General features: G+C 40.5%; 2 protein-coding genes across 10 annotated transcripts in view; one reads left to right on the top strand and one right to left on the bottom strand.

The window, feature by feature from the left end:
* SCYL3 (SCY1 like pseudokinase 3) overlaps window positions 1-25,252 on the top strand; it is a 36,386-nt gene extending 11,134 nt beyond the window's left edge. For 3 of the 5 annotated variants that reach the window (XM_027868330.1, XM_027868328.1, XM_027868329.1), the window contains exons 3-13: window positions 9,952-10,137; window positions 12,373-12,486; window positions 13,938-13,994; window positions 14,784-14,886; window positions 15,940-16,051; window positions 16,745-16,822; window positions 17,317-17,456; window positions 19,104-19,291; window positions 21,031-21,202; window positions 23,040-23,722; window positions 24,581-25,252. In XM_027868330.1, the coding sequence (XP_027724131.1) occupies window positions 9,952-10,137; window positions 12,373-12,486; window positions 13,938-13,994; window positions 14,784-14,886; window positions 15,940-16,051; window positions 16,745-16,822; window positions 17,317-17,456; window positions 19,104-19,291; window positions 21,031-21,202; window positions 23,040-23,722; window positions 24,581-24,646 (1,899 nt within the window). In that variant the 3' untranslated portion in view covers window positions 24,647-25,252. The remainder of the gene's footprint in view (window positions 1-9,951; window positions 10,138-12,372; window positions 12,487-13,937; window positions 13,995-14,783; window positions 14,887-15,939; window positions 16,052-16,744; window positions 16,823-17,316; window positions 17,457-19,103; window positions 19,292-21,030; window positions 21,203-23,039; window positions 23,723-24,580) is intronic. The other 2 variants (XM_027868331.1, XM_027868332.1) reach the window with 2 other exon arrangements.
* Window positions 23,780-26,621, bottom strand: part of CUNH1orf112 (chromosome unknown C1orf112 homolog) — a 69,010-nt gene continuing 66,168 nt past the window's right edge. For all 5 annotated transcript variants that reach the window (XM_027868320.1, XM_027868321.1, XM_027868324.1 and 2 more), the window contains 2 exons: window positions 25,362-25,547; window positions 23,780-24,594 (listed from right to left, as the gene is read on the bottom strand). In XM_027868320.1, the coding sequence (XP_027724121.1) occupies window positions 24,562-24,594; window positions 25,362-25,547 (219 nt within the window). In that variant the 3' untranslated portion in view covers window positions 23,780-24,561. The remainder of the gene's footprint in view (window positions 24,595-25,361; window positions 25,548-26,621) is intronic.

Here is a 26,621-nt window from a genome sequence, read left to right as displayed (position 1 = left end):
TGGTTTGTGACTTAATGAATACCTCTTGGAACAGACTAAGGGCAGTAAAAAGAATTGCGTGTTAAGTGTTTTTGTAACTTAGCTTTTATCTCAGTTATGGATGACCAGAATAACTGGCTTCAGTTTAGAGTCTTTAGCAGAAACAAGCATGACATTCATAAAATTGGCCCCAAATTGTCTAAATATCCAAAAAAGGATTTGAAATTCACATATTTCACGGCCCTTTCTTGGGAAGGTATAATGTTAGCACAAATTGTCAAACTTGAATATGGTTATTCCATTATCAGTAAAGATATTAAAAATGAGCTATATGTTTGCTATTTATTATATTACTGAGATGGAACAGTCCCTTTTTATAACATTACTCAAAACCCATTTCTGAGAAAAAATGAAGAGGAATTACAAAGTTCTTACTTTTGTCATGGCAGAGCTGGAGTTTGTTGCTGTAGTTAGTTACTATTACTATGTTACTATATATGTTGCAAGAAATGTAGAATTGCTGTTTCAGGGGAAGTGGAAACTTGAGGTCCGTTTTTCTTGAATGACTCAGCCAAGCTTTTAAGTATCAGCTGAGTAGCTGTGCAAAGGCACTTGTGGAAAGTCGTAGTACAGCACTCATTCTGGCTTCCCTCTTCCCCCTATGGCTTGGTCTGACATGGGTGCCAGCTGCCTTTTGACCAAGTTAGGTCTAGCAAAGGTCCTTATTCAAATGTTTATTATGGCTTTAGGCCAAAATCTTAGCAGCTGTGGCCAGAGTAAAGTTTAAATGTGCAAAAGGAGCAGTTTGTTTTCCTTGAGCAACTCTTTAGATTCTTCCATGCCAAACTATAGCAAAAGTACCAGTTCACAAGCTTCAGTATGAACCATTTGAAAAGGAATAATATGAAATTCTATCTAAATATCTTTGTACTAGGTAATAGGCACTTAAGAAATGTGGGATTTGGTGAGTTTGAGTTCAGCAGACTGAACTGAACCTGAGTTATGAATCACTGACCTACTTTTAGTTGAATTACTACTTTCCCCTAGAGTTCTAGCTTTTGGTCTTGCTATCTGTGTGACTTTGGTTACTTAACAACCAGGGTTGGGGCAACTAGGTGGCGCAGTGGATAGAGCACTGGCTTTGAAGTCAGGGGTACCTGAGTTCAAATCCGGCCTCAGACCAAACAGTTGACACTTACTAGCTGTGTGACCCTGGGCAAGTCACTTAACCCCAATTGCCTAAAAAAACAAAACAAAACAACACCCCCCCCCCCCAAAAAAAAACACAACCAGGGTTGTTGTGAGGATCAAATACAATACTATTTGTAAAATGCTTAGCATAGTGCTTGTCACATAGTAGGCACCATGTCAGTGTTATCATCACTGTAGTTGGCATCAGCAACAGCATCCCCCTCTCTGGGCCTTTTTTCCTCATGTGTAAAATGAAGTCAGTGGACTAGATAACCTCTAAGGGTCCTTCTAGCTACAAAGCATTGATCTTACGATCCTACTCCTAATGGTTTCATATGAAATTTCAACACTTTTGTTTTCACACAGCATGTACTATGCTGATCCTTTGCTTTTTCTAGCAGGTGTTGCTGTTAGTAGTTCTTTGTTCTGTGTCAGTTAGGAGTTGGGGGACGTATAGCTAACACAGTGCAAATGTTTGTAGACACCTGAAATAATATTAAATCAGTTGTACTCTCTGATTACAGAAGAATATGGGATATGCTTCGCCTACTGACTCTTCGCTTTCATTTTTCTTTAACAACTCTCTATGTGTAAATAGATTATGGCTAGTAATAAATATTTATCATCTGGCTGTCATATTCTAAAACTTTTTCTAACTATCAGCTCCCCAGAATAATGGAATCAGAATTTCCATTCAGTTTCAAAGTCTTGACACAATTGAAGTGCTTGGTTATAGCTTTTCACAGGTAAGAATCACAGAATTTATTTGAGAATTGGGACAGACCTCAGTAGCCATCTAGTCCAGCCCATATGCACACAGACTCCCCCAATAACATCTGCTTGAAGATCTCCAATTAGAGGAAACCCCTCCAGGCACTTCACCCTGTTTTGGGGTATTTCTAATTGTTAGAAAGTTTTGTCTGACATGGAGCTTAATTTTGTCTCTTTGACCTTGTTCTGCCTTCTGGGACCAACAGAACAAGTCTTAACTTCACTTCTACATAGCTTTCACATATTTGAATAATTATCATCATTACCCCTGACTGAACATCCCTGCTCCCTTCCAGCTGACCCTTATGTGGCAGGAACTCATGGCTCTGATTTCACCAGCTGGGCTGCCTGCTTCAGGACACTCTTCAGTTTAACAGTTTCCTTCCTCAGAATGGGCACACATTGCATATACACATTAGGGTGGTTACCTTCTTGTTCTTAGAAGCTATATCTCTTTATTGCTGCCTAAGATCATATTTTAGCTTTTCAGATAAAATGCTGTCTAATCATGCCTCAACCATGCCCCATCTCTGATACTTGTGAAAATCAATTTTTAAAAAACTTACATGTAAAATCTTATATTTATCTCTGTTAAGTTTTATCCTATTAGATTCAGCCTAGTTCTCTGTCCTGTAAGGACCGCTTTGGATTCTTCCATTATCTTAGCTGTTCCTCTCAGCTTTGTGTCATCTCTATTTTGGAAAATCTGGAAAACCAGTTCCTGAGAATGATGTACCACGCAGCCATAGAGGTCATATCATAGATTTAGAATTAGAAGAGACCCTAGAGGTCAATCTAGTCTGAACCTCAAGGAACTGTGTAAGAAGCAGTCCCTGCTTTCCCAATCTATTTTTGATGATATAACATATAAACAGCTAAGTCTATACATAATCATATGAATATAGAAAGAACATAACAATTGGAGGATCAGGAAAGGCTTCTGCAAGAAGCTGGGGATTTTTTGAGGATTAGCGTGCATTTTGGATATGTGGGAGACAGCCCAGGCAAAGGCATGTAGTAGGAGATGGAGGGAGTACCAAATTTGGCTGGAATGTTGAATACATGAAGTAATGAGAAACAGTGGAAAAACAGACTGGACCCCAATTGTCAGGGACTTTTAAGCACCAAGCTGGAGAGTTTGGCTGCTGATGACCTTTTGAATAAAATACACTGACGATCCTTGAGCAGCATAATAGTGACAGACATGTGCCTTCTGAAGTTACTTTGGTACTTGTGTGGAGGATTGATTGTACAGGTTAGAACCTGGAAATTGGGAGGCTAATTTGAAGGCTATTGCAATAATTTAGGTGAAAAGGAATGGGGACTTGAACTGTCATGGTGATTGTGAAAGTGTAGAGATTTGTAATGAATGCAGAAAATGTTGAGGTGAAACTGAACAGATGTGACAGCTGATCAGTTGTCTGTAAAGGGTGAGGCAGAGACAATGATGACAGGTCACTAGAAAGCTGGTGATATCCTCAACAGAAATAAGAAGAGTGAAGGACGTATTTGTTAAGTTTGAGGTGCTCAAGGAAGATGTCCAGTAAGTTGCTGGTGATAGAATACAGGCCTGGAACTTGAGAGAGAGATAAGAGATTGATATCTAGATTTAGGTGTCATTTTCATAGAAATGATCATTGAATCCATGAAAGATAATGTCACCACCAAGATAGGGCATAGAGAGAGAGAAGTGGGCCCAGGACAAAGTCTTGGAATACACCTACAGTTGAGGGCAGAACATGGACAGTGATACAGAAGACATTCAGGTCAAAGAAGAAACCAGGATAGAGTAGTGTCACGAGAACTATTCAGCATAAAAAGGTGTTTAAAAGTGTCAGGTATTGTGGTGAGGTCTAGAAGGATGAGGACTGAGGAGAAAAGACTTGGATTTAGCATTTAAGAGACAGTAATCTTGGAGCAGTTTCAGTTAAGTAGTAAGATCAGAAGGTAGATTGAAGGTTTTGAGAAGTGAGAGACTAGGGTAAGAGATTAGTTTTAGGATTCTCCTGTAAAATGAAGTTGAGGGAGAGAGAGTTTGACGTAGCAGGATCAAGTAAAAGTTCTTTAAGGATTAGAAAGACTTGGGCATGTTTACAGGCACTGAGGAAAAGGCAGTAGATATGGAGAGAGCAGAGAGAAGAAAGATCTCTACCACTGTGTGTTTGTGGGTTGAAAGGACTTTTCACCATGTCACTCCACAATACTTTCAGGATCAAGAGGGTCCTTGCCTCTTCTGTGTGGTAGGTACTGTGCAAATACACAACTGAGGATACAAAGAAAAGGGGAAAAAAGTCCCTTTTCTCAAGGATCTCACAGTGTATTGGGAGAAAGAACATACAAACAGCTATGTACAAACAAATTGGGGATAAATGACAGAGGGGAGGCACTAGCATTAAGGGAGGCCAATAAATTCTTGTAGAAGGAGAGCTGGGACTTGAAGGAAACCAGAATAGTTAGGAGATGGAAATAAGGGAGAGAATTCCGGGCATAAGGGACAGCCAGTGAAAATGCAGTGTCAGGAGATGGATTGTCTTAAGGAAGAGCTACTAGACTGGTGTCATTGTTGGGGTGGTGGGGCGAGTAAGGTGTAACAAGACTGGGAAGGTAGGAAGGGGCTAAGGTTATAAAGGGCTTTGAATACCAAACAGATTTTTACTTTTGATCCCAAAAGTAATGGAGAGCCATTGAAGTTTATTGAATAGGGAAGTGTCATGGTCAGATGTGGTAGACTGGAATGAGGAAAGGCAATGCATGAAGACTAATCAAAAGGCTCTCTTGCAATAATTCAGGTGTGAGGTGATGAGGGCCTACACTAGGGAGTGGTAGTATCAAAGAAGAGGAGAGACCATCTACAAGAAATGTTAGGAAGGTAGAATGAAGAGAACCTGACAGCTGATTAGATATGGGAAGTGAGGTTGTGAGCCTTGGTGACTGGGAGGACTAAGGTACCCTCAGGAGTAACACAGAAGTTAGGAAAGAGGAGGGCTTGGGGGGAAAGAATGAGTTCAGTTTTAGACATGTTGAGTTTTAAAATGCCTAAAAGGCAGTTTGTAATGTGAGTATGGAGGTTTGGAGAGAGGTTAGGGCTGAATAAGTAGATCTGAGAATCATCAGCATACAAATGATAATTGAATCCATGGGAGATCACCAAGCAGAATAGTACAGAGGGAGAAAAGAGAGCCCAGAACAGAACCTTGGAGGATATACCCACAGTTATGATTTGGATAAAGATTCAGCAAAAGAGACTGAGAAGTGTTTCAACAAATAGGAGGAGAACACCAGATTAGTGTCACGAAAACCTTGTGTGAAGAGAGTGTGGAGAAGAGGATGATTGATCAGCAGCTGCAGAGAGGTCAAGTACAACGCAGAAGAAACACTGACTTAAGGATTGGTATACCAGACTTATCAATCTAGATCAAAAGAATGCTATAGCTAATTTCCCCGGATTTCAGGAAAGCACTTGACAGAGTCTCTCATGCTAATCTTGCGGAAAAGGTGAGATGGTAGTACTGTTAGGTGTATTTAGAATGTAATGACTGTCCCAGAGTGGTTATACGTAGTTTGCTGGCCAACTTGAAAGGCAGTTTCTAGTAAATTGTCTTAGGGATATGTTCTTGGCTCTGTGCTGTTTAACTTTTTTTTTTTTAAATATTGAGTTAGACAAAGGCAAAGAAGGCATGATTACCAAATTTGCAGATGACTCAAAGCTAGGAAGAATAGTTAAACATGTTGGATTGACAGTCAAGATTCAAAAAGATCTTGATAAGTTAGAATACTGGGCTGAATATAAGAAGATGAAATTTAACAGGGGAAAAATTAAAGTCTTATACTTTGAAAAAAAATCAGCTTAACAAATACAAAAAGGGGGAGGCACGGTTAGACATGAGTTTGAAAAAATAAGGTATGGTGTTTGTATAGAATGAAAGCTTACCATGTGTCAGCAGTGATATGGCAGCCCAGAAAGCTGATGTGATCTCAGGGAAACCTGGGGGAGTCTAGGCATAGGGAGGTGATGATGGGCCTACAGTCTTCTGCCCTGGTCAGAGTGTGCCTGAAGTACCTCATTCAGTTCTGGTTACCACATTTTGGAAAAGACATTGATAAGCTTCCAGAGAAAAAACTAGCGAGGTGAAGGTCCTCAAGAAAATGGCCTTGACGTTTGGTTGAAGCATCTGGAGATGGTTAGCCTGGAGAAGAAAAGAGCTATCCATGCAAAATGAAATGGTTTGCCTTTAGTGGGTTCCACCCCACTAGACATCTAGGTTTATTGTGGAGAGGACCCCTATTCTTGTGTGGATTGGAATAGGTGTTCTTTGAGGTCTCTCCAACTCTGAGAGTCTGTGACATTATGTACCCTTGGTCTGAAAAGATGTGTCCCTTAAATGGATGATCCCCAAACAGTGCTGCTGTGATCTAGTTTTTAAAATGTGGGAGAAAGAAATTCGTTGACAACTTGTTTCATGCTCATTGAAAACCAAGTAGTATGTAGATGTAGTTAGTGCAAATGGTATCCGCTTTTTTATGGAAGAAATTAAAGCTTAGATGTCAAGTGACTTTTCCAGGGTCACAAAGCAAAACAGAACTAGGAATCTAATCAAGCCCAAAACATGTGTTAAATGTCTGCTAAATGCAAGGGGAGGAATTGTGATATAGTAGAAAGCTGGCCTCAGGACCAAGACCTGGATTCATATCCTACCTTTCATACACTGGCTGTGGCCCTGGAAAAGTTGCTTTATGTCTTAATGCTCCAGGCATTTCTCTTAAGACTATTTTGCAAAGCAGATTCATATCTGCAAAGGTACAGGGAATTTCCTTACCAAGAGTTGCCTATACCATTGAAATAAGAGGTCTGGTGTCTCCCTGCCCATATCCTCCCCTCACTTCCTCACTTCTAGTGCAAAGCACTGTGCTAGGTAGAGGGGATTCAGATACCAAAATTCAACAGCCTTGTCCTTAATGCGCATCCATTCTTATGACTCAGATCTAGGTGGTTTGAATTTTAATAGCAGTGGAAAGAAAAGCACCACTGAAGAGCAAATGAGATAATATCAGACTGCATGTGACTTTACAAACCTTAATGTACAATATAAATGTTACTATTATTGTTATCATTACATGCTAGGACAGTAGCTCTCAAGCCAGCTCAGTGATATATAAAGAGACCCAAGTCTGACTCCCATCTCAGACCCTCTGAAACTAGGTGGGCCTGGGCATGCAACTGCTCAGCTTCAGTGTCCTCACTGGGAATAATAGCACCTACCTCAGAGCTGCTGTGAGGATGAAATGAAACCGTGCATGTAAAGTACTTCACAAACCTCCATGTGATAGAGAATGTTAGCTATTATTACTATAGCTCCTTTTTAACTGAGGATATCACCAAGTGTAACAGATGAATCCTCTCTGTGGTATTGTCACAGATAATGCAATACTAACATTACTGGATACTCTCTGACCCCGCAGCAAGCTCTCCGGACTGTGAATCAATGAACCTGACTTTGAAGCCTGGCTTCCTCTCTGTGACTCTGTGACCCTCACTTAACTAACCTCTTTGGGTCTCAGTTTCTTTAAATGTAAAGTGGCGAGATTGGACTAGATGACCTCTTAGGACCCTTCTAGATCTGTGAACTTTCTGTGTTGTGTCTCACGCACATAAAATTTTTTGAACAACCCCTCAAACCTGTGTTGGTTTTGTGCTGTTCTATAAAATACTAAACTTTTGGGGGGCAGAGACTCCATCCTGGCTTTGATATTGTTCATTTCCTTAAACAGTCTGTACAGCCTGCTCTCATAGATTTAAACAGTAATTAGCAACTAATAATGAGTCTTTAACACATTTTTTTTTAACAAAAGTGCATGCTTGCCTGAGTTCTGGATAATGGACAATGCTCTCGTGCTTTCCCAGTTAACAATGACAGGGCTGTGTGCTTGCTCCCATGCTTTTTAGCGTGATGTTTTCAGCAACATTATCAGATGACTTCATTGAGGGTGAAAATGGCATCAAGGTCAGCTATCACACCGACAGTAAATTATTTGACTTGAAAAGGTTACAAGTCAAGACTAAAGTGGATGGAGACTTGGTGTGACTTTTTGTTCACAGATGATTATGCACTTTTTGCAGCCTCTGAGGCTAAGATACAGCAAAAGTATCGATTGATTCTCTGCTGCTTGTGGTAATTTTGGCTTTAAAATTAACAAGAAAACAGAGGTTCTCCACCAGCCATGCATGGAACCATCAGTTACAGCAAATGGAGAAATTTTGAATGCTGTGGATACGTTCATTTACCTTGGCAGTGTCCAGGGATGTACACATAGACGATGAGTTGATGTACACATTGCCAGAGCTAGCTCAGTATTTGGAAGGCTCCAAAGCAAAGTATGAGAGAAGAGAGGCATTAGGCTGCTTACCAAACTGAAATTCAGCAGAACCACTGTGCTGATCTCATTGCTGTATACCTGTGAAGCTTGGACATTATACTAGCACCGTGCCAGAAAACTGAATTGTTTCCATTTGAATCGCCTTAGGAAGATTCTGAAGATCACCGAGCAAGATAAGGTATTGGACACTGAGGTCCTCTCTCAAGCTGAACTGCAAAACATTCAAACTCTATGGCAGAGAATGCAACTCTGATGGGCTTGGCCATGTTGTCTCAGTGCCAAATGCCATTTGCCAAAAAAGACTTTTATGAAGAACTCACACAAGACATGCTTACGTGGAGGTCAGAAGAAGCGATACAAGGACACTGTCAAGGTCTCTCTGAAGGAGGTGCTGTGGTCTGTGAACAAAGCATAATTGTGGTAGCTCAGAAGAAAAGTGAGATCCACAGATGCAGAGACATCTCTGCCCCAAACATTCACACGGACTGTTTGTGCCTGACCCGCCTCTGAAGGTGGAGCCTTCTGAGTTTGTACTGGTCTGATCAGCCACAGCTGGACACACCGTACCTCAGCCCTAAACATAGTGATTTCATTTTGGTCCTCTTCAAGAACGAAGGACGACCACCAATCAGCAGCCACCGGGGCGAGCGGGCGCGTGCGACCTGCGGCCTCGAGGCCACGCGTGGCCTCCAGGTCCTCAGGCATACCTCCTGACTGATTCCAAACTCAACAAACCACAACCCCCTTGATAAAAGGCTTTGTTCTGTAAAACTTGGCCTCGGTCAAAAGGCCGCACCCAAGGACCTCGGAGGCCACATGTGGCTCAGAGGCCACAGGCTCCCCAGGCCTGTTCTGGCCTTTAACGTTTCTTAATTAAAGTGGTGAACGTCCCTGGTGTTGAACTAGAACTGAGAACAGTAAATATCACAGGATCATGGAGCTAGGACTGGAGGGGCCTCAGAGACCACCTGGCACAATTCCATTCAACAGGCGAGAAAACTGAGGCCAGGGGAGGTTGTGACATGCTCAGGGCCACACAGGTAGTAAGTACTGGAGATGGGATTCAAACCCAGGTTTTCTGACGTTGGAGCCGGTGCTTTTGCCCTTGTACCACTTCTTGAGGTTACACAGTAACCCTGTGATGGAGACCCAACGCGGACTATTTGTGGGGTTTTTTTTTTTCAGTCATGTCAGACTGTTTATGACTCCATTTGGGGTTTTCTTGGCAGAGACACTGGAGTGTGTTTGCCATTTTCTTCTCCGGCTCATTTTACAGATGAAACTGAGGCAAACAGGGTGAAGTGACTTGCCTAGGGTCAACCACAGCTAGCAAGTGAGGCTAGATTTGAACTCAGAAAGATGAGTCTTCCTGACTCCAGGCCCAGCGCTCTATTCACTGTGCTCCAGCCCAATATGGACTAACCAGGGAGCTTAAAGCACTTTGTGCCTGTCCGCAAAACTGTGTGTGTGTGGATCATCAGAATCCAAGACTCTTGGTTGACAATATTTTATTCACTTGATCCCTTCTGTGTCATCTGATCATGTTGACTCGAGTCTGTGATGGCAGAATGATTTGTCAATGAATTGAATTTAAAGTTGATAATCCTCTCTCTCTTCCTCTCTTGTCTCTTAAAGCACTTGAAGACCCTGCGCCATCCCTGCTTGCTGCGGTTCCTGTCTTGCACCGTGGACACCAGTGGCGTCCACCTGGTCACTGAAAGAGTGCAGCCTCTCGGTGTGGCCCTGGAAGCGCTGTCTGCTGCAGAGCTCTGTGCTGGCATCTATGATGTGCTGCTGGCTCTCATTTTCCTTCATGACAGAGTGAGTATTAAGCACCCATGAAGTTAGCAAAGCCCAAGCCTTCTGGGAAATGGTCCTTTGGGTGGTATATGACGTGCTATTAATAGGTCTCTCTCAGGATGCTGTCTGGGTCATTGTTTTTAGAATGATAATATGGTTTTGCATATTCTACACAGACAGCAACTTTTATTTAAAAATACTTATAACTGGGCATTACTTTCTAGACCTTGGTTTTATGCGTGGCAGTCCTCAACATGCTTTAAGAGAGGAATGGCTGACCATCAGGCACAGCTGTCTGATTTGGGTGTCAGTCCCACCAACCTGGCCAGAGTCAATTAGTAGCAGTCTTGTGGGATCATAGATTTAGAGGTGGAAGAGACTTTAAAGGTCATTTAGTTTGATGGATAAGAAAATGAAGGTACAGAGTTGGTGGCTCACCCCAAGGTCACAAGTAGGAAGTGAGTGGAAGCTAAACCCTTTGGCTCCAGTCCAGAGCTCTTTGCACAGCCTCATGTTGCCTCACTTATAATTTCAAATGACTTAATCTTGTGCTTTTTTCACTAGTGATTACTACTGAAGGGACTCTGTGAAAGTGCTTCTGCTACTTGGTCGTATTTGCTTTGTTCTCAGGAGTCTTGTAACATGAAGTTCTTGACAGTTCCTTGCAGTTTCAAACATTATAGGAATCAGGTTTTTTTAAGAGTCAGAACAAGCCTCAGACACCATCTAGTTTGGTTTCTTTGTTTTAGTTGCCAGTGAGAAAACGGAGATCCAGAGACATTACATGACAAGCTAGTCATTGTCACGGGGTCATACATGGCAGAAGGTGGATATGAGGTACATCTACATGCCTCAGACTCTTTTTGACACAGGCATAACCTCTGTAACTTTGGTTCTCCCAGCTGTCATTATTTTGCAATAACGCCGTTAATGCATTTGTAGCCAAGTCCTTAGCTCAATCATAACATCCAGCTGAAATCAGCTGAAATCAGCTGAAATGCATCACTGCTGATAGTGCTTCTCAGGATATTGTCTTTAGCATTGTACCTTGCAGAGCCAAGTAATGACATGAAGCAGGCTATCCTGAGATCTGGCTTTCTCTACTACCAATTGGAGTCACGGCTTTCCTCTAATGTCACATCAGGCTTTTGGTGTACAAGCATGTTTTAATTTCTGTAACAATGAGGGTTGTTAATGGTCCAGTGGGTGGAATTTTTAAAGTGCTGTCATGTCTACTTGTGAGCAGCTAGGTGGTACAATGCTGGGCCTGGAGTCAGGAAGATGAGTCTTCCTGAGGTCACATCTGGCCTCAGACACTTACTAGCTGTATAACCCTGGGCGAGTCACTTAACCCCGTTTGCCTCAGTTTCCTTATCTGTATGACAAACCATTCCATTGTCTTTGCTAAGAAAACCCCAAATGGGGTTACAAAGAATCAGACACAACTGAAAATAACTGAATAACAACAAAAACATGTCTACTGGAATAATTCTAGGTTTTTAAAATGAATACGTCCTTGCTATATGTTCTGGTCACTTATCAGTCTATTTGACTTTATTCTTTCTACAATCCTTTAATCCAGTCTTTATCAAATCACTCTGGTAAACATTTCTGGTGGCCCTTATTATTTCATCTTTCCTGAGGCTTTTGCTCTTTTTTTCCTCTTTGTTGGCCAGGGTCTGTGCTTAGGTGAGAAGGAATAGAAAGTTGTGAAATGAAGTTTCAGAAGAATAACAAAATTTTTCTTTGAATGCATTTGATAATAAACATTGTCTGTGGTGGCCTACAAATAAGCAATAAATATACTCTTGGCTCTTCTGACAAATAAATCTGTATGTGGTTATTGAGAAAATCCCTGGTAGTTAGACTATCTGTCCAGAGACCCCTCTTGCCAGCAAGGAGCATTTTTCCATTCTTCTTTAGTCAGGTATGCAGACATTCAGTTTGACCTTTCTTGAGGCTGTATCATTGCAGTAGAATAAGGGAGAATTACTGCTTTTTAATAAATACTGCTTTTTTAAAAATGCAACAGTTTTTAATTGGGCTCAGTGTCATCCCTAGTGGTTCTGTAACCTTCACTTGGTGCAGTCATGTGACTGACTTCCACCCGTATACTAAGTTAAATGGACACAGGTTCATTTCAGAACTTCTCAGCCTGGCAGAGGCTCCTTCTGTGATTCTGTTTTCTTTACCATTTGGGTCATTCATTGCAAAAATGGCTGTTTCAGTCTTCCATCCTCATGTGCTTTCTTTTAGGGAAACCTAACGCACAACAATGTCTGTTTGTCATCTGTGTTTGTAAGTGAGGATGGGCACTGGAAGCTAGGAGGAATGGAAACAGTCTGTAAGGTCTCTGAAGCCACACCAGAGGTAAGAGCCACAGAACAGACTCTTATGTTGGATTGAGAAGAGTAGGCTTCTGGTTGTTAGAGGGTTTTGTACAATTTTGGTTTTTTGTAGTACAATGATAAGCTTTAGTGGTCTGATTTCCATCCATTGTCTTTCCTTTGGAATCACCAACTACCTGTACCCTTAAGAGGCAGATTTTTTTTTCTGACCAACCCTTCTTAACCATAGAAGATTATATCATTTTAGACCTAGAAAGGACTATAAAGATAACTTAGTCCACCTGAGAGGTAACCAGTGACCTGCCCAAGGTCACAGACTTGAAACCTGATTCTTGAGCTCGGACTCTTCCAATAGAACATGCTCTTTCATCTTTTATGGCAACAGCTTTACTCTGGTTCCTGTAGCTATTTTGGCTGTCTGCCTTCGTCTCTTCCCTTCTAATTCATTCTGTTGCCAGACTAATCTTCCTAAAGCTGTTTTTTCTCATGCCAGTTAGCTGATGGATCCTACAGAGTAGGATCCTCTTAGAGTGTTCAGTCTAAATTCCTGTGTGGCTTTCAGGCCCCTCCATTTGAATGGGCTCTGGCTCTGCATGCAGGTCCACTCATTTTCCTCAAATAGTCTGTGCTTATTCCCACATCTTCACCTTTCCTCATGTCTTCCCTCTCTGGAATGCTCTCTTTTCTTTATGCTTGCCTAACCTCAACCTCCAGAACTAGTTGTAGGCCTGCCTCCTCCAGGATGGCATTAGCCTGCACCCCTTTCTCTTCTCAGAGAGCCTCTTGCACTCATATTACAACTCCATAGTTTCATAATAAATCATTATGTAATTGTTTTACGTATACTGGTTGTTTTTCCCCCGTTAGATAGTGACCTTCGAGTCACTATATGGCCATGTATACGAGTATACAGCAATGCCTTAAACTTCTTTTATATACTCTTACAGGGCTTAGCTTGGTACTAGGAACATCACAAGTACAGCGCAAATTATTAATTTATTAATGAAAGCTTATTGGCAGCCTAGCTTTATGCCATAAATATTCTTTTACTGCCATAAGGGTAGGATAGGGGTAAGGATAAATGATTATTTTAACTTATTTATGGGAGAGTGAGGTGCAGAGAAGCTTCAATGGCAAAAAATTTCATTTTGTCTTAGTCTCCATAGCACCGAGCAAAGTGCCTGGCACACGGTGGACGTGTAATACTTATTGGTTCATTTCCCAGGCTTGTTTTCTTTGATATTTGCTGTACTTGATCACCAATGGGTACCAGAGGATCAGCTGAATAAGGACCTGAGTTTCTGTTGTGTCTTCAGCTAGTTTTAATTTGACTATAGAAGTTGTTGAAGACTCGTCACTGCTTCTTGTTTTTTCATTGCTTTACTCATATTTCTTAGCGTGAGAGCAGGTCACCAGACATGTCCCTGAATGTTTAAAGTATTGACCTGGATCTTTTGGTTTTTTACCTCTCAGTTTCTGAGAAGCATTCAGTCATTGAGAGACCAGGCATCTGTCCCTCCTGAAGAAAAGGTATGTTGACATGTTAGGATTGATGGAAGTCTATTTAGTTAAAAATAACAGCAGCAACAAAAAAACTTTATACTTCTTACTTCACTTTAATTGGGTTGTTGCTGCCTTTTTTCTCTTTGCCTTAAAAGAGCTTCTGGGGCCACCTCTTAGGACTACAGATGAAGAGAAAGGGGATAGGGTTTTTTTCTCGATGCCTATATCATGTTTAAATTTAAAAGACCTTGGAGTAGGCTGATTGTTGAACCAAGGCCCATTGGTGCCACAAATTAGGGAAATTTTCCCAGACCACTTACTACTTGGCTTTCCCCAATCACTCATCTACCTAAATGGCCTTGTTTTTTAGGGACTAATTGCAGATGTATGTGAATAATGGCTGTCGTGCTTCCTCCAAGGGGAATGTTTACTTGTAAACTTTTTGCAAAGCTCCTGCCTATAAGCTCCTTCACTTATTTGCCCAGCACCTACAGTAGTCCTTGGCATACAGTAGACACTTAATGGATGCTTGTTGATAGTAAGTTTTAAAGCAAATAGTTTTTATGCTGAATTCTTGTAATTTCTCTATATAATGCCTATAGAACCCCGCAAGAACATATTCAGGGTATCGAGTAGGCAATTTAAGCCCAATCCTTTAATTGATTCTGGCTAGCTTTGAAATAAATCAGACTGGTTCTGACATAGGATTTAAAGCAGTGTTCTTTTGTAATCAGTAGTGAAGGTACTACAGCAAAAATTACATGTCTGATTCATACAAAGCAGACATCCTGGCTTGAGGATCTCTAATATTTTCAGTCTGCAGAATTCAGAACTTTGTCGAAGACAAATGGACATGCCCGAGATGCCTATTCATTTGGAATAATGGTGGAAAATTTGCTCACAATCTTAAGTGAACAAGGTGAGTTGTGATTACATTATGGGTTCCACAAAATATGTAGGCAGTAACACTATTCTTTGTGGGTTTCCGATCTATAGTCATCATAAGAAACCTTTTATTCTAAAGTATACCCTTTTAGAGTAGAAATTAATAGCATTTTTGATAGTGGGAAACCATAGGTTTCTTTATTTTGCATATTAGTAACTAGAAGTATAAACCATGACAACCAAGATGCTAATATTGTGGGTGGCTCACACAGTTTGGGGTAGAAAGACCCAAAACCTATAGTCATGGATTAATACTCACAATTAACCAGTAAGTGATATTATTTGAGTATGTGAGATAGAAACTTAAACTTTTAAAACTAAAAAACCAAACCTGGTCTATAGACCAGGATGAAGTTTTCTTGATTTCCTTCTTTCCAAATCCTTTTGATTTCTTCTAGCTGTATCTTGCCATTGGTTTTCCTTTTTTCTTGTTTCCATCCTTTAGCCTCAGCCTTTTAAGGTCATTGTGTTGTCTTCTGTTGTTCCTAGTCTGTCAGTGTATACAGACCCTGTATAGACAATGTAGATACTCTCCCCACCCCCACCCCCCACCCCTCCCTCTCTCCCTCCTACTGTTAGTCTGTGTTTTGTCACTCTCTTCACTGATCTGGGCTTTGTACACACTACCAGAATGGAATGGTTACTACTTCTTCCACTAATGAATAGCAGTGCTCCCTAATGTTGCAGGCACTATTACCTAAAACCTGTAAATCATAACATTCCAGTTGTTTAGGGTTTGTGACAGGTCTCAAGCTCACCAACTCTTTCTTCTACCTTTTAGTATATAACTCATAGAATGTAAATGAGATCAAAGAAATTCAGAGTAACACAGTGGTCACAAGAATGGAGGGTGTGTTGTGCTGTAACACCACCTCTCTTGCTTTAATCCATTTTGCAACATTAAGGTGTCTAGCAAAAAGCCAGGATTTTGGGGTTTTGCTACCCATCAGCCTTCACTTATACAGGGAGCTATCTGCATAGGATGGGGGAGATGGGAATGGAAACTAACTGTGGCTCTGAATTTCAGTTTCAGCGGATAGTCTGTCAGGCTTTCAGCAAACCTTGCGGTCAATGCTCTTGAACCCTGATCCAGAGGGTCGGCCAGCACTCTGTACCTTACTGTCTCATGACTTCTTTAGGTGAGGAAACCTAATTGTACTTATTGATTGCCTCCTTCCACTGATAGTTTATGTGATTGATTAGGAGACCATTAAATACATAGGACCAAAATATAATCCTCTGTTAGCAGAGGTCATCAGTGAGCAATGAAAGGGAAAACAGAGCTCCTACTCAGTTCATTCTACAAAATTAAGGGTATGGAGAGAGTTTAGCTCTCTTTAACTTAGCAGGTAGTACTATTCTGAGGATCTGAACTTGAAAAATGCAGGCTACTTCTCTGGGGTCTCAAATTATGAAGGTGCTTGGTCAGTTTGCATCATAGCTACAGGCAGGTCCTTAAAGAAATAGTTGCAAATTTAATGAATTTAATGAATAATATTTTGCAGTTGTAAAGTGTCCTTCACATGTTTACCTGATCCTTTGCAACAACCCTGTGAGGTAGGCAGAGCAGGTGTTATGATTATTCCATTTTCCAAATAATAAAAATGAGGTTCAGAGAAATAACTTGTATCCAGAAAGTCCTGGCTTTCCTTTCAGTTTCCTTTGTGTTTGTTTTTGGTGGGAATTTTTCTTCAGCTCTCTAAATACTGGAGGCCCCCTAAGCTGAGCTGTAATGATTACCTGAAAGGTATTGAACTGATGATTGGTGGTTTCTATTTGGCACCACCCACCACCCCCAATATATCCTTTCCCTTTCCCTTTTCGGTATGTAGAAATGATTTCCTAGAAGTTGTGAATTTCCTGAAGAGTTTAACATTGAAGAGTGAAGAGGAAAAAACTGAATTTTTCAAGTAAGTAAAAGGAATTAAGATGTTAAAGTCCTTAAGTCATATAGACCAGGGATATTTGGGATGCAGTGTTCTGGGATGTAGGTTTTCTGTTATACCTTAAAGCCAGTACTTTAATTATACTTAAGTTTTCATATTGGGTTTGTGAGAAAAAAAAAAGTTATAGCCTAATCTGCTCAGATTTGAGGAAGTTAGATTTGAGGAAGTTTTTTTTTATTGACTAGAAAGTAACCAATTAGGAAGAGAAGGTAACAGTTATTTTTCCTGTTTTCATTTCTGGACTTAAAAGTGTTTATAAAGGTTAATCTCATGCTTTGCCTCTAGCAGGCATGTATTTTTTTTTTTAACATAAGGTCCTTGGGGACCAGACTGTTGCTTTTCTACACCTACGTTTCACAGATGGCATCAGGTGGAAGGAGGAAATTTTTACGTGAAAGCCTAAATGAGTAGAACAAATGTCACCGCCTCTTTCTGAAGTCTCTTTTTTTGGTCTGTAGATTTCTGCTCGATAGAGTCAGTGGCTTGTCAGAGGAACTGATAGCTTCCAGGTTGGTCCCTCTACTGCTTAACCAACTGGTGTTTGCAGAACCAGTAGCTGTCAAGAGTTTCCTTCCTCACTTGCTTGGTCCAAAGAAAGGTGAATATTTTAAGCATTCTTTTTTGTTTTTTTATTTTTTTACTGAGGTGATCGGGGTTAAGTGACTTGCCCAGGGTCACACAGCTAGTAAGTGTCTGAGGCTGGATTTGAACTCAGGTCCTCCTGACTCCAAGGCCAGAGCTCTATTCACTGCACCACCTAGCTGCCCCCAATTTTAAGCATTCTTGATAGCTACAAATTTCAATGATTATGAGTCTGTAGTTGAGATTTTTGCATGACACTAATGCAAACTTGGACTCATAAGTTTGAAGTTGATAACATTTAGTCCCAGTTCTTATATTATTGATGAAAAGTTAATGTCACCTCTAAGTGCCTTAGTCTTCCCTGCCAATGATAGGAAGATATTGCATCCGTACTAGCTATGAATTTTTTTTAAGTAGGGTGAAATTTGACATAAGGCAAGATTCTTTTTTTTCTATTAATTACACAAGCACCAAACAGCTGTAGCCTCATTAACAGCAAGTGTGGATACAATAGCCTCATACTGTTGGCAAAGTGAGGGTGATTTTTCATCAATAATACAAAAACTGGAGCTAATTATCATAAACCTCCGACTTGTAAGTTCAAGATACTTCACAACATCATGCAAAGCTCAGAAACCAGAGCTGCATTGTCAGAGAACACCAAAGAAATTTTAAGCATAAAAATGAGTAACATTTAAAGAGTTGATTTCATAAGATGAATAATAATCATATTGTAATATCAGGATATTTTAACAATAATGGCTAAGACCATTTTCATTTTTTAAGCAGTCTTGTAAAGATAGACCCTATTACATGCCAATTTTAGAGCCAATAACTTTTTCCCCACATTATTCTGTAATGATTGAATACTTGTTACAATTACCCCCAAGAGGGTGAAAGGGTTGGCCTTGCTAAGGAGAAAAGGCCATCCTACATCTTCATCAGAGATGAAAGGATAATGGAGGATGACAACACAGGGTTTTGAGAGATAGCAAAGAAGAAGGTACTCATGGAAAAATACTCGTCATTATTGTGAGCTTGCACCTTCTGTGACAATCTAGACATGAGCTACAGTGTGAGGTGGAGGCAAAACCAGCTAAAGAACTGGGATTTGGGAGACAGCGTCCAAAGTTTGAACCTGATCTATAGGAGTCTCAAGCTCTGTGGTGTGGATCATGGGTTACATATGTCCTGGCTACTGAAAGTTGCTCTTTCTTCCCTCCCAGCAGTACACAGACCTTTCTCTCCCAAGAGACAAGCCTTTGATGTCATCCTTCATTATCCTTTCATCTCTGTTGAAGAAGAATGATGATCTTTCTTCTTAACCAAGAGACCTGAGAGCAAATGACCTGATTTGCTACTTTTTGGTCTAGGCAAAGTCAGGAGAAACAGGGGCAGAGCTGCTAGGCATTAACATCCATCATTTATTTCACAGCTGGAAGGACCATGACCAGGCTAGCCTTAATGGAGGATGGGAAGAAGCGTGTTAGTTCAGCAGAGCCCACCATCACATGTATTACAGAAAAGGCAGATTATCTCAGGGAAAAATTTGGACTATCCTTTGTAGTTTGCTTTATTTGTACAGTTATACCAAGCTCAGTGGCTACTTTTTATTAAAATGAAATATTTTCCCTTTTGTACCAATCACCCTTTCTTAAAATAGGTAAGCAGGGAGAAAAACGGACAGGCTGCTTGCTCTCACCAGCTCTCTTTCAAACCCGAGTGATCCCTGTGCTCCTAAAGCTGTTTGAAGTTCATGAAGAACATGTCCGGATGGTGCTTCTGTCTCACATAGATGCCTATGCAAAGTACTTCACTCAGGAGCAGCTGAAAAAAGTCATCTTGCCACAGGTCAGGATGAAATCTGTAGGACTGGCAGCAGTAGGAAACCCCTGAATGCAGTGTACTATTGTTTGAATTAACTTTAGTTTGGAGTGTCCTTAGATAAAAGGACGTAGGAAAAGGGAAGAAACTGGGACTGGAAACAGTAGATTTTATGCAAGGAGCAAAAAGTCTAAATCTCACCTCTGCTATCTAAACTTAAGATGAGATTCATCTGCATGGGAGAAATTAGTTTTTCATGGGATGTGCTTTAGGCTAAAACTTTTCATTTTCAAAGTGTTTCACAGATGCCAGATTAGTGCACCATTGTAAACCAAGACTTAAAGGGAAAAGAGATTGAGAGAGGGGAAGCTCTCAGAAATTAAGTAATTAAGTGACTGTTAATTTAACAGTCTACTCCAATCCCCGCCAGGAGACTGGCATAACTGGACATCCAGCATACCAATTTTCTGCCAATATAGGTCCTACACATTACATGACTGAAGGACATCTGGCTATGAGGCAAGGAATTGATAGAGAAGAATCTCCTATGACAGGAGTTTGTGTTCAACAAAGTCCTGTGGCTAGCTCGTGACTAAATTGAAACTTGTTTGTTTCTTGTGTGTTTTTATAGGAGTGGTATTTTTTTCCAAAAACAGGTGCAAAGCTGCTTGAATTAGAAGGAGTTTAACACACTGAACCGCTACAAGAGGGCAAAGCCGACTATTTTTTTAAACTTGAAAAGATTGCAAAGGGTTAGGGTTAGGACTTTGGACAGAATGGAGCCACCATGGATGTTAATTTAACAGTCTACTCCAATCCTTGCCAGGGGATTGCTAGGGCAATCCCTAGCTGCTAGGGCAGCTAGGTGGCGCAGTGGATAGAGCACCAGCCCTGGAGTCAAGATGACCTGAGTTCAAATCCAGCCTTAGTCACATAATACTTCCTAGCTGTGTGACTCTGGGCAAGTCACTTAACCCCAATTGCCTCACTTTTAAAAAAAAAAAAAGGAAATAAATTCTGATGGTGTGAATGGTACTGATGAAGAAAAGGAGAGTTTTGGTGAATTGAAAGTTTGATACAGCAGCTGAAGAGTTAATGATATTGGAATACAGCATGAAGGACAGCTTCCAGGAATAAAGAGAAGCTAATTCCTTTATTGTGGTTTGTTTTCTTTTATGAAATACTATGTTCAATTCTGGGAACCAAATAATAGGAAGAATGCTAATAAGTAGGAGAGTATCTAGAGGAGGTGTAGGACAGTCACAATGTTGTATGAGGATTGATTCAAGGAACTGGGGATGGTCATGCCAGAGGAAAGATTCAGGGTTCAAGAGAGTTCTACTAGTTATCTGAAGGATTAACTTGGAAGAGGGTTAAGGCTTGTTTTGTTGGTATTGAAGGGCAGACAGAACTAAGCAGGAAATGAGAATTTCAGGGGACAAAATTAGGATTTAAGTCAGGACAGACTTGCTTTACGTTGGGCAGCCTCAGGAGGTCAGGGGTTCTGCCTCTTTGGCTAGTATGGATAGAACTAGATAACTGCTAAGGTCCTTTCCAATTCTGTGATTTTTTTGAAGAGGGAGGCATCAGAGGAAAGATCATTGTAAATTCACCTATCTTCAGCTGGACTGGAAACAGTGGAATGCAGGGGCCAAAAATCTGGTGAAGGGAGGAAATGGTGGAAGAGAACCATTGCAATCCTTTTCCTTTCATTTGTGTGTACGTAAAAACACTTTTTATATGTTAACATTCGGATCCTGCCCTAGGTTTTGCTGGGCCTGCGTGATACCAATGATTGTATTGTAGCCATAACCCTTCACAGCCTGGCTGTGCTGGTTTCTCTGCTTGGACCAGAGGTGGTCGTGGGAGGAGAAAGAACCAAGATATTCAAACGCACAGCACCAAGTTTCACAAAAACAGCTGATGTTTCTTCAAAAGGTAAATAAATGAAAGATAATATGGAGTGGAGTCCTTAGAAGGTCCTAGTGTCTTTATGCTAAATGATCTCCAGGAAAAAAGCACTCCTGCTGTAGCCGCCTTTGGCTTCCCTCAGAAAGGTTAAGAAGCTGCTTTCGACTCCTTGGTGTCAACTGAATATGGTTCAAATGAAAACTTAATACTTTAAAGAACAACCATTATCTTCTGCCCTAAAAGAGAGATACTTAAGGTAATTCACCAATATGTATCAAAAGCCTACTCCTGTCTGCCATTGTTCACTTGAGCTGTTACCTCCTACGTAGGAGAAAATACACCAGTCTGTTCTGAGTGTAGAAGTACACAGTTGGAGGTCGAGATCATTCTTGGTGACTGACCTTCTTGATGAACTTCAGTTTCCCTCCTCTGTAAAAAGGAAGTGACACTGCTTGTGATAATGGACTTATTTCATTAGACTGGGGCTTTTTTTTTTTAAGAGATCACAGGAATGAGTAGAAAGAAGTCTGTAAACCTGACAGGTGTACAAACGTCAGCGGTCATTTGTTAGGATTCCTTACTGACTGAAGGAGCAAAGAAGTACATAGTTCTTTAATTGACCAGGATTGCTTTTAGAAGTCCTGACTATATTGTTCTAAATTTTTAGGCTTATAATAGTCAAGAATAATCACTCTTAACAGTGAACCCACCCCTAAAGGCTGACCCCACAGGAAGCTGGAATGATTTAAAACAAACAAAATTGCCACAAGAGAGGTCTCTTAGAGCTCCATCTGAGTTTGGTTTAGGAGAAGAATACACTATTCAGGTGAAAAGAAAACCCATACAAGATCCTGAGTTGGACTGGTTTGCTGATATGATCCCAGAAATTAAGTCTTCAGAAGCTTTCCTAATCTTACCTGAACTGAGGACAGAGACAAGAGTGTAGAGGTTTTCTAATTTATGGACTACACATTTTCAAAATAGTGTAGTTTGCTATTTCTGCTTGTTACCCTTTTCAGAATCATACTACCCCCTCAGAAAAGAACCACTAAAATATCTTTTTGAATGACTTTGGTGTCTGGCTCACTACTTTTTTTCCCTGCGTTCCATGTCTGGTGATAAAGAAACTTACAAGCTGGTTTGTAGGCTAAATTTATTTTTATAGCTATTAAGCATCTAGGCAAGAAAAGGAGACCATCCTAATTGCTCAGTTATTAGACAGTTTTCTTTCTTTCCCAAAGGTACAGGGGACAGCCATGAAGCCATTCCCCTATAATCTGAAGGAGACTAGATCTGTATTCCCTTATAGGATGTTCTTGGACTGGGTATTTTATTATCATGCTATTTCATTAGAACACAGAATTAGGGACTTCGGAGCTCCAAATCCCTCATTTTGCAGACAAGGCAACTACAGAAATTAACTTACTTACTTAGCCACAGTCCCACAGGCAATATGAAGTGAACCTGGAATTTGAACCTGGGATTGTGCTGTGCTTCTCGCAGTTGCATTCATGCTGCCGCTTTTTTTTTTGGTGAGGTAATTGCGGTTAAGTGACTTGGCCAGGGTCACATAGCTAGTAAGTGTCAAGCGTTTTGAGGTCACATTTGAACTCAGATCCTCCTGACTCCAAGGCTGGACCCGGAGCTTTATCCACTGTGCCACCTGCCTGCCCCTGCCTCTCCTTTTTTCAAGCAGCCTGATATATGCAGCTTCTTCAACTGCAGCTTTGAGAGTCGGTCTGTTGCCAGAACAGCTTCTAGCATCAAATATGAACCACTCTTATACTTTGTAAAGAAATCCTTGACACACATTCTCATTTAACCCCAAACCTGGGTTACCTTTATAATTGTATTTCTCCCACAGGTGAAGAGGCATCTCAGCCTATTCAGCTCTCCATGAATGGAGTCCCACCAATAAGAAGTGCTTCAGGGGATGGCACAAACTCTCCCTCAAATTCTAAAAAATCAGGAGAAGAATGGCCAGACTGGAGTGAGCCTGAGGAGCCTGAGGAGAACCAGATGGTCAGCATACAGATGTGGCCTGTAGAGTCATGTGAGAATCCGAGGCCTCATTTTACTAATTTGAAGCTGGAGGAGAGCTGGGATAACTTTGAGCCTACTGATCCTGAAGCATCTCCAGGGAATGGCCTCGGTACAGCAAGGCCCAGTACTGCAAGAGAGCAGAAGCAAGATCCTGTTGTCCTTCCTCTAGACAAAGAGGAGACCAAGACTCTAACAGTGAACCCACCCCTAAAGGCTGACCCCACAGGAAGCTGGAATGATTTAAAACAAACAAAATTGCCACAAGAGAGGTCTCTTAGAGCTCCATCTGAGTTTGGTTTAGGAGAAGAATACACTATTCAGGTGAAAAGAAAACCCATACAAGATCCTGAGTTGGACTGGTTTGCTGATATGATCCCAGAAATTAAGCCTTCAGAAGCTTTCCTAATCTTACCTGAACTGAGGACAGAGACGAGAGCTCCCAAAGAAGATATCTCACCTACTCTGCAATTTTCGTCAAAATTTGCTGCAACTGAAGCCACTGAGGTGAGGATTGTTTCCTCTTAAGTTACAGGGTGTTGGAAAGAAATTCTCCTGTAATCATTTCAGTAAAACAAGCTGCACTCACTTTACTGGTCCAGGATTCTCACACCAGGTGTGCATACATGAACTGATTTAAACCAACTTTGCTATTAGAGAGAATCACTGCTTTGAGCTAAGTGGGTGGGAGTTTGCTTTTTATGTTAGTGGAGAAAACAAATTGAATTTAGGAATTAAAGAAGGAACATTGAAGCCTTAAAATATGGAAAGAGTTATCAGCATGTTATGATCCAGTTGTCAACCAAAATGCAATAATTTTTATATGTATCCTGAAATAAAATTTCATTATGAACATTTTTTACAGGATTTCTAAGAACTTCTTGTTCATTCATTCTCGATAGCAGCTCAAGCCAATCTGCTTTGGTATCCATAAGTGTTTGCATGAAAAGACACTCATTGAATGATAGTTTTTTTAATAGATCAAGTGGTCAAAGATAATAAAATGGGCTTGCTTTATTAATCTTGATTTATCCTAGGCCAGCAGAGGACTAAATAATTAAACAGATATGCTTTTGTCATTAGTAAGTTTAGTACTGCAGCTCATTAATCAATGTGCTTGAGATAAGTTGATCAGAAAGTAAAACCAGTCTCTAAAGTAAAGTTTACATACCTTGTTATTTTTTCAGGTTTAGTGGTATTATTAACCTTGGAAAGAGACAAAGGTTTCAGAATTCCAGTCCTAGTTGTTAAGGGTTATCTGGTTTTATAGAATGTTCTTATATTTTGGAGGCAAAATATAACTTGACGAAGTGTGGCCCATTCCGTTCTTCTGCACGTACTTTATTTCACGTGTTCTTGTTGCAGGAAGAAGCTGAAGGCTGGGGAGAAGAGGAGGAATTAAATTGGGAAGAAGATGATAGTAGCTGGTGACAACTAGCATGATGCGGACTCCAGAAATATTTTCTATATTGGTTTTACAAATTATTACCTCAACAGCAGGCACCTAACAGAGAGGTCATGATGACCCAAACAGAGCCTATTTTTCCTGTACCAGGAAGCTTTTTTTCCCAGTTTGTGCCAATGGCTGTGGAGTAACTGAGACCTATGCTAAAAGCCATGGGTGAAAATAAAATTCACACCACTGGATTCCAGGAGAAAGGACCTATTGTATCTGAGGCCAGATTCCATGTCAAGTGGCTGTGGAAAGTAAAGGTTGTATTTTTTATTTTTCCAGGACAATTCTAGAAAACTGAAGATAATAAACACAAAAATTTTAGTTTCTAACTTAATTTTGTGCCATTTTTTTTTCCTATAGCCAGAAGAATTAAGTCCCACTGTTAATGGCTCACTTAGAGCTTGGATGAATTATTTCAGATAATTGGGCAACTTATTTATTTATTTATATGTACGGCTGTATGATGAGGTCCTATGTGAACCTGGCCCTTTTGTGGACTGTTCTAAAAGACACCAAAGTTCTTAATGAGAACATCACTTCTATTCTCTAAACATGACCAATAAAAAATATTTTCAAGTCTATTTTCAGCTGTGTATTATAAAACAGATACATAATCACATCCACATTTTTACATATACAATACAATCAAGATAATACTCATTTTACATGATCTTAATGGTAAAGTCCTACCTGTGCACAACTTTTTAATGTATTTATCTTCATTTGTAGCTCCTCTAGTTTCACCGTTAGCCAACCAGGGGCAGGAGATCTTTGCAGCAGTAACTGGACTGCTTCTAAGGCCCCTTCTGCTATTTGCAATGTTGACCTGTACTCCTCTTCCAGGGGAAACTCCTGCCGTATTCTCTTGGCACGGGGCTGTGAATGATGATTATCATATCATATCCATCTGTTCATTTTAGAATGCAGCTTCATTATAAAGAAAGTCAAAGCCTGTTTATTAATGGTGTAGAGGAGAGAGAATTTAACTTCCCTTGGAGCTAGGAAGACTTGGATTCAAGTCTTGCCTTTGACAAACATTGGCTAAGTGACCCAAGGTAAGTAAGTTACAGAGAAGGTGCCAATCTACCTTAGTAGAGGGAATTCCTTAACCCCAATGAAATCATAAGTCCAGTCCTTACCCCTCTCCTAAATGCTTCCATTACAACAAAAATGTCATATTCAAACTTCAGTCAATGATCCACTTCTCTCAAGCCGTAAATAGTAAAATCAGGAAAGTCAATAAGCATTTATTAAACACTGTGGGCCAGGCATCGTGTTCCTGCCCTCAAGGAGTTCACATTCTAATGAGGGAAACATGCACATTATATACAGCAAAAGGCTCAGAGGTGGGGAGTGTCTGAGGAGTAAGTAGTCCAGCATTAATGAGTCTCTATGGAGGGCTTTAAAAGTCTTAAGAGAAGTGTGTTGATCCTGAAGATAATAGGGAGCTCTTACTAAGTAGGACAGTGAGATGGTCAGTCCTGTACTTTAGGAAAAATCATTTTGGCAGCTGAATGGTAGGTTAAACAAGCAGGAGAACTCAGACAATGTGTCATTAAAACCTAGAAAGGGGAAATTATCCAGGAAATTAGGATCAATAGTGTCTATGGGTGCAATTGAGGTCAAGAATGATGAAGACTGAAAAAAGGCCATTAGAACTGGCAATTCAGAGGTTAATAGCACCTTGGAAACAGGCTTGTAAAATTTATTGTGATAAGATTTGATCCTGATCCAATCCCATTGCTTTATAGTGGCACAACCAACTGGATAATCCTATTTTCAATAGTTTTACTCACTTGGCTCTAAGTAACCTTAATATTTCAAAAAAGTATTAAAATTTAATTTATAAAAGCTATAATTTAACTTTGGACAGTGAAACATTAGAAGCAATATTACAGTTGGTTTGGTCATTCATATATACTATGTAGTATATATAAGTATAAGCATCAA

This window comes from Vombatus ursinus, unplaced genomic scaffold (assembly GCF_900497805.2).
Source record: "Vombatus ursinus unplaced genomic scaffold, bare-nosed wombat genome assembly UNPS02014789.1, whole genome shotgun sequence".
Taxonomy (NCBI): Eukaryota; Metazoa; Chordata; class Mammalia; order Diprotodontia; family Vombatidae; genus Vombatus; species Vombatus ursinus.
The sequence above is the reverse complement of the archived record's forward strand: the minus strand, read 5'-3'. Positions and strand labels throughout refer to the sequence as shown.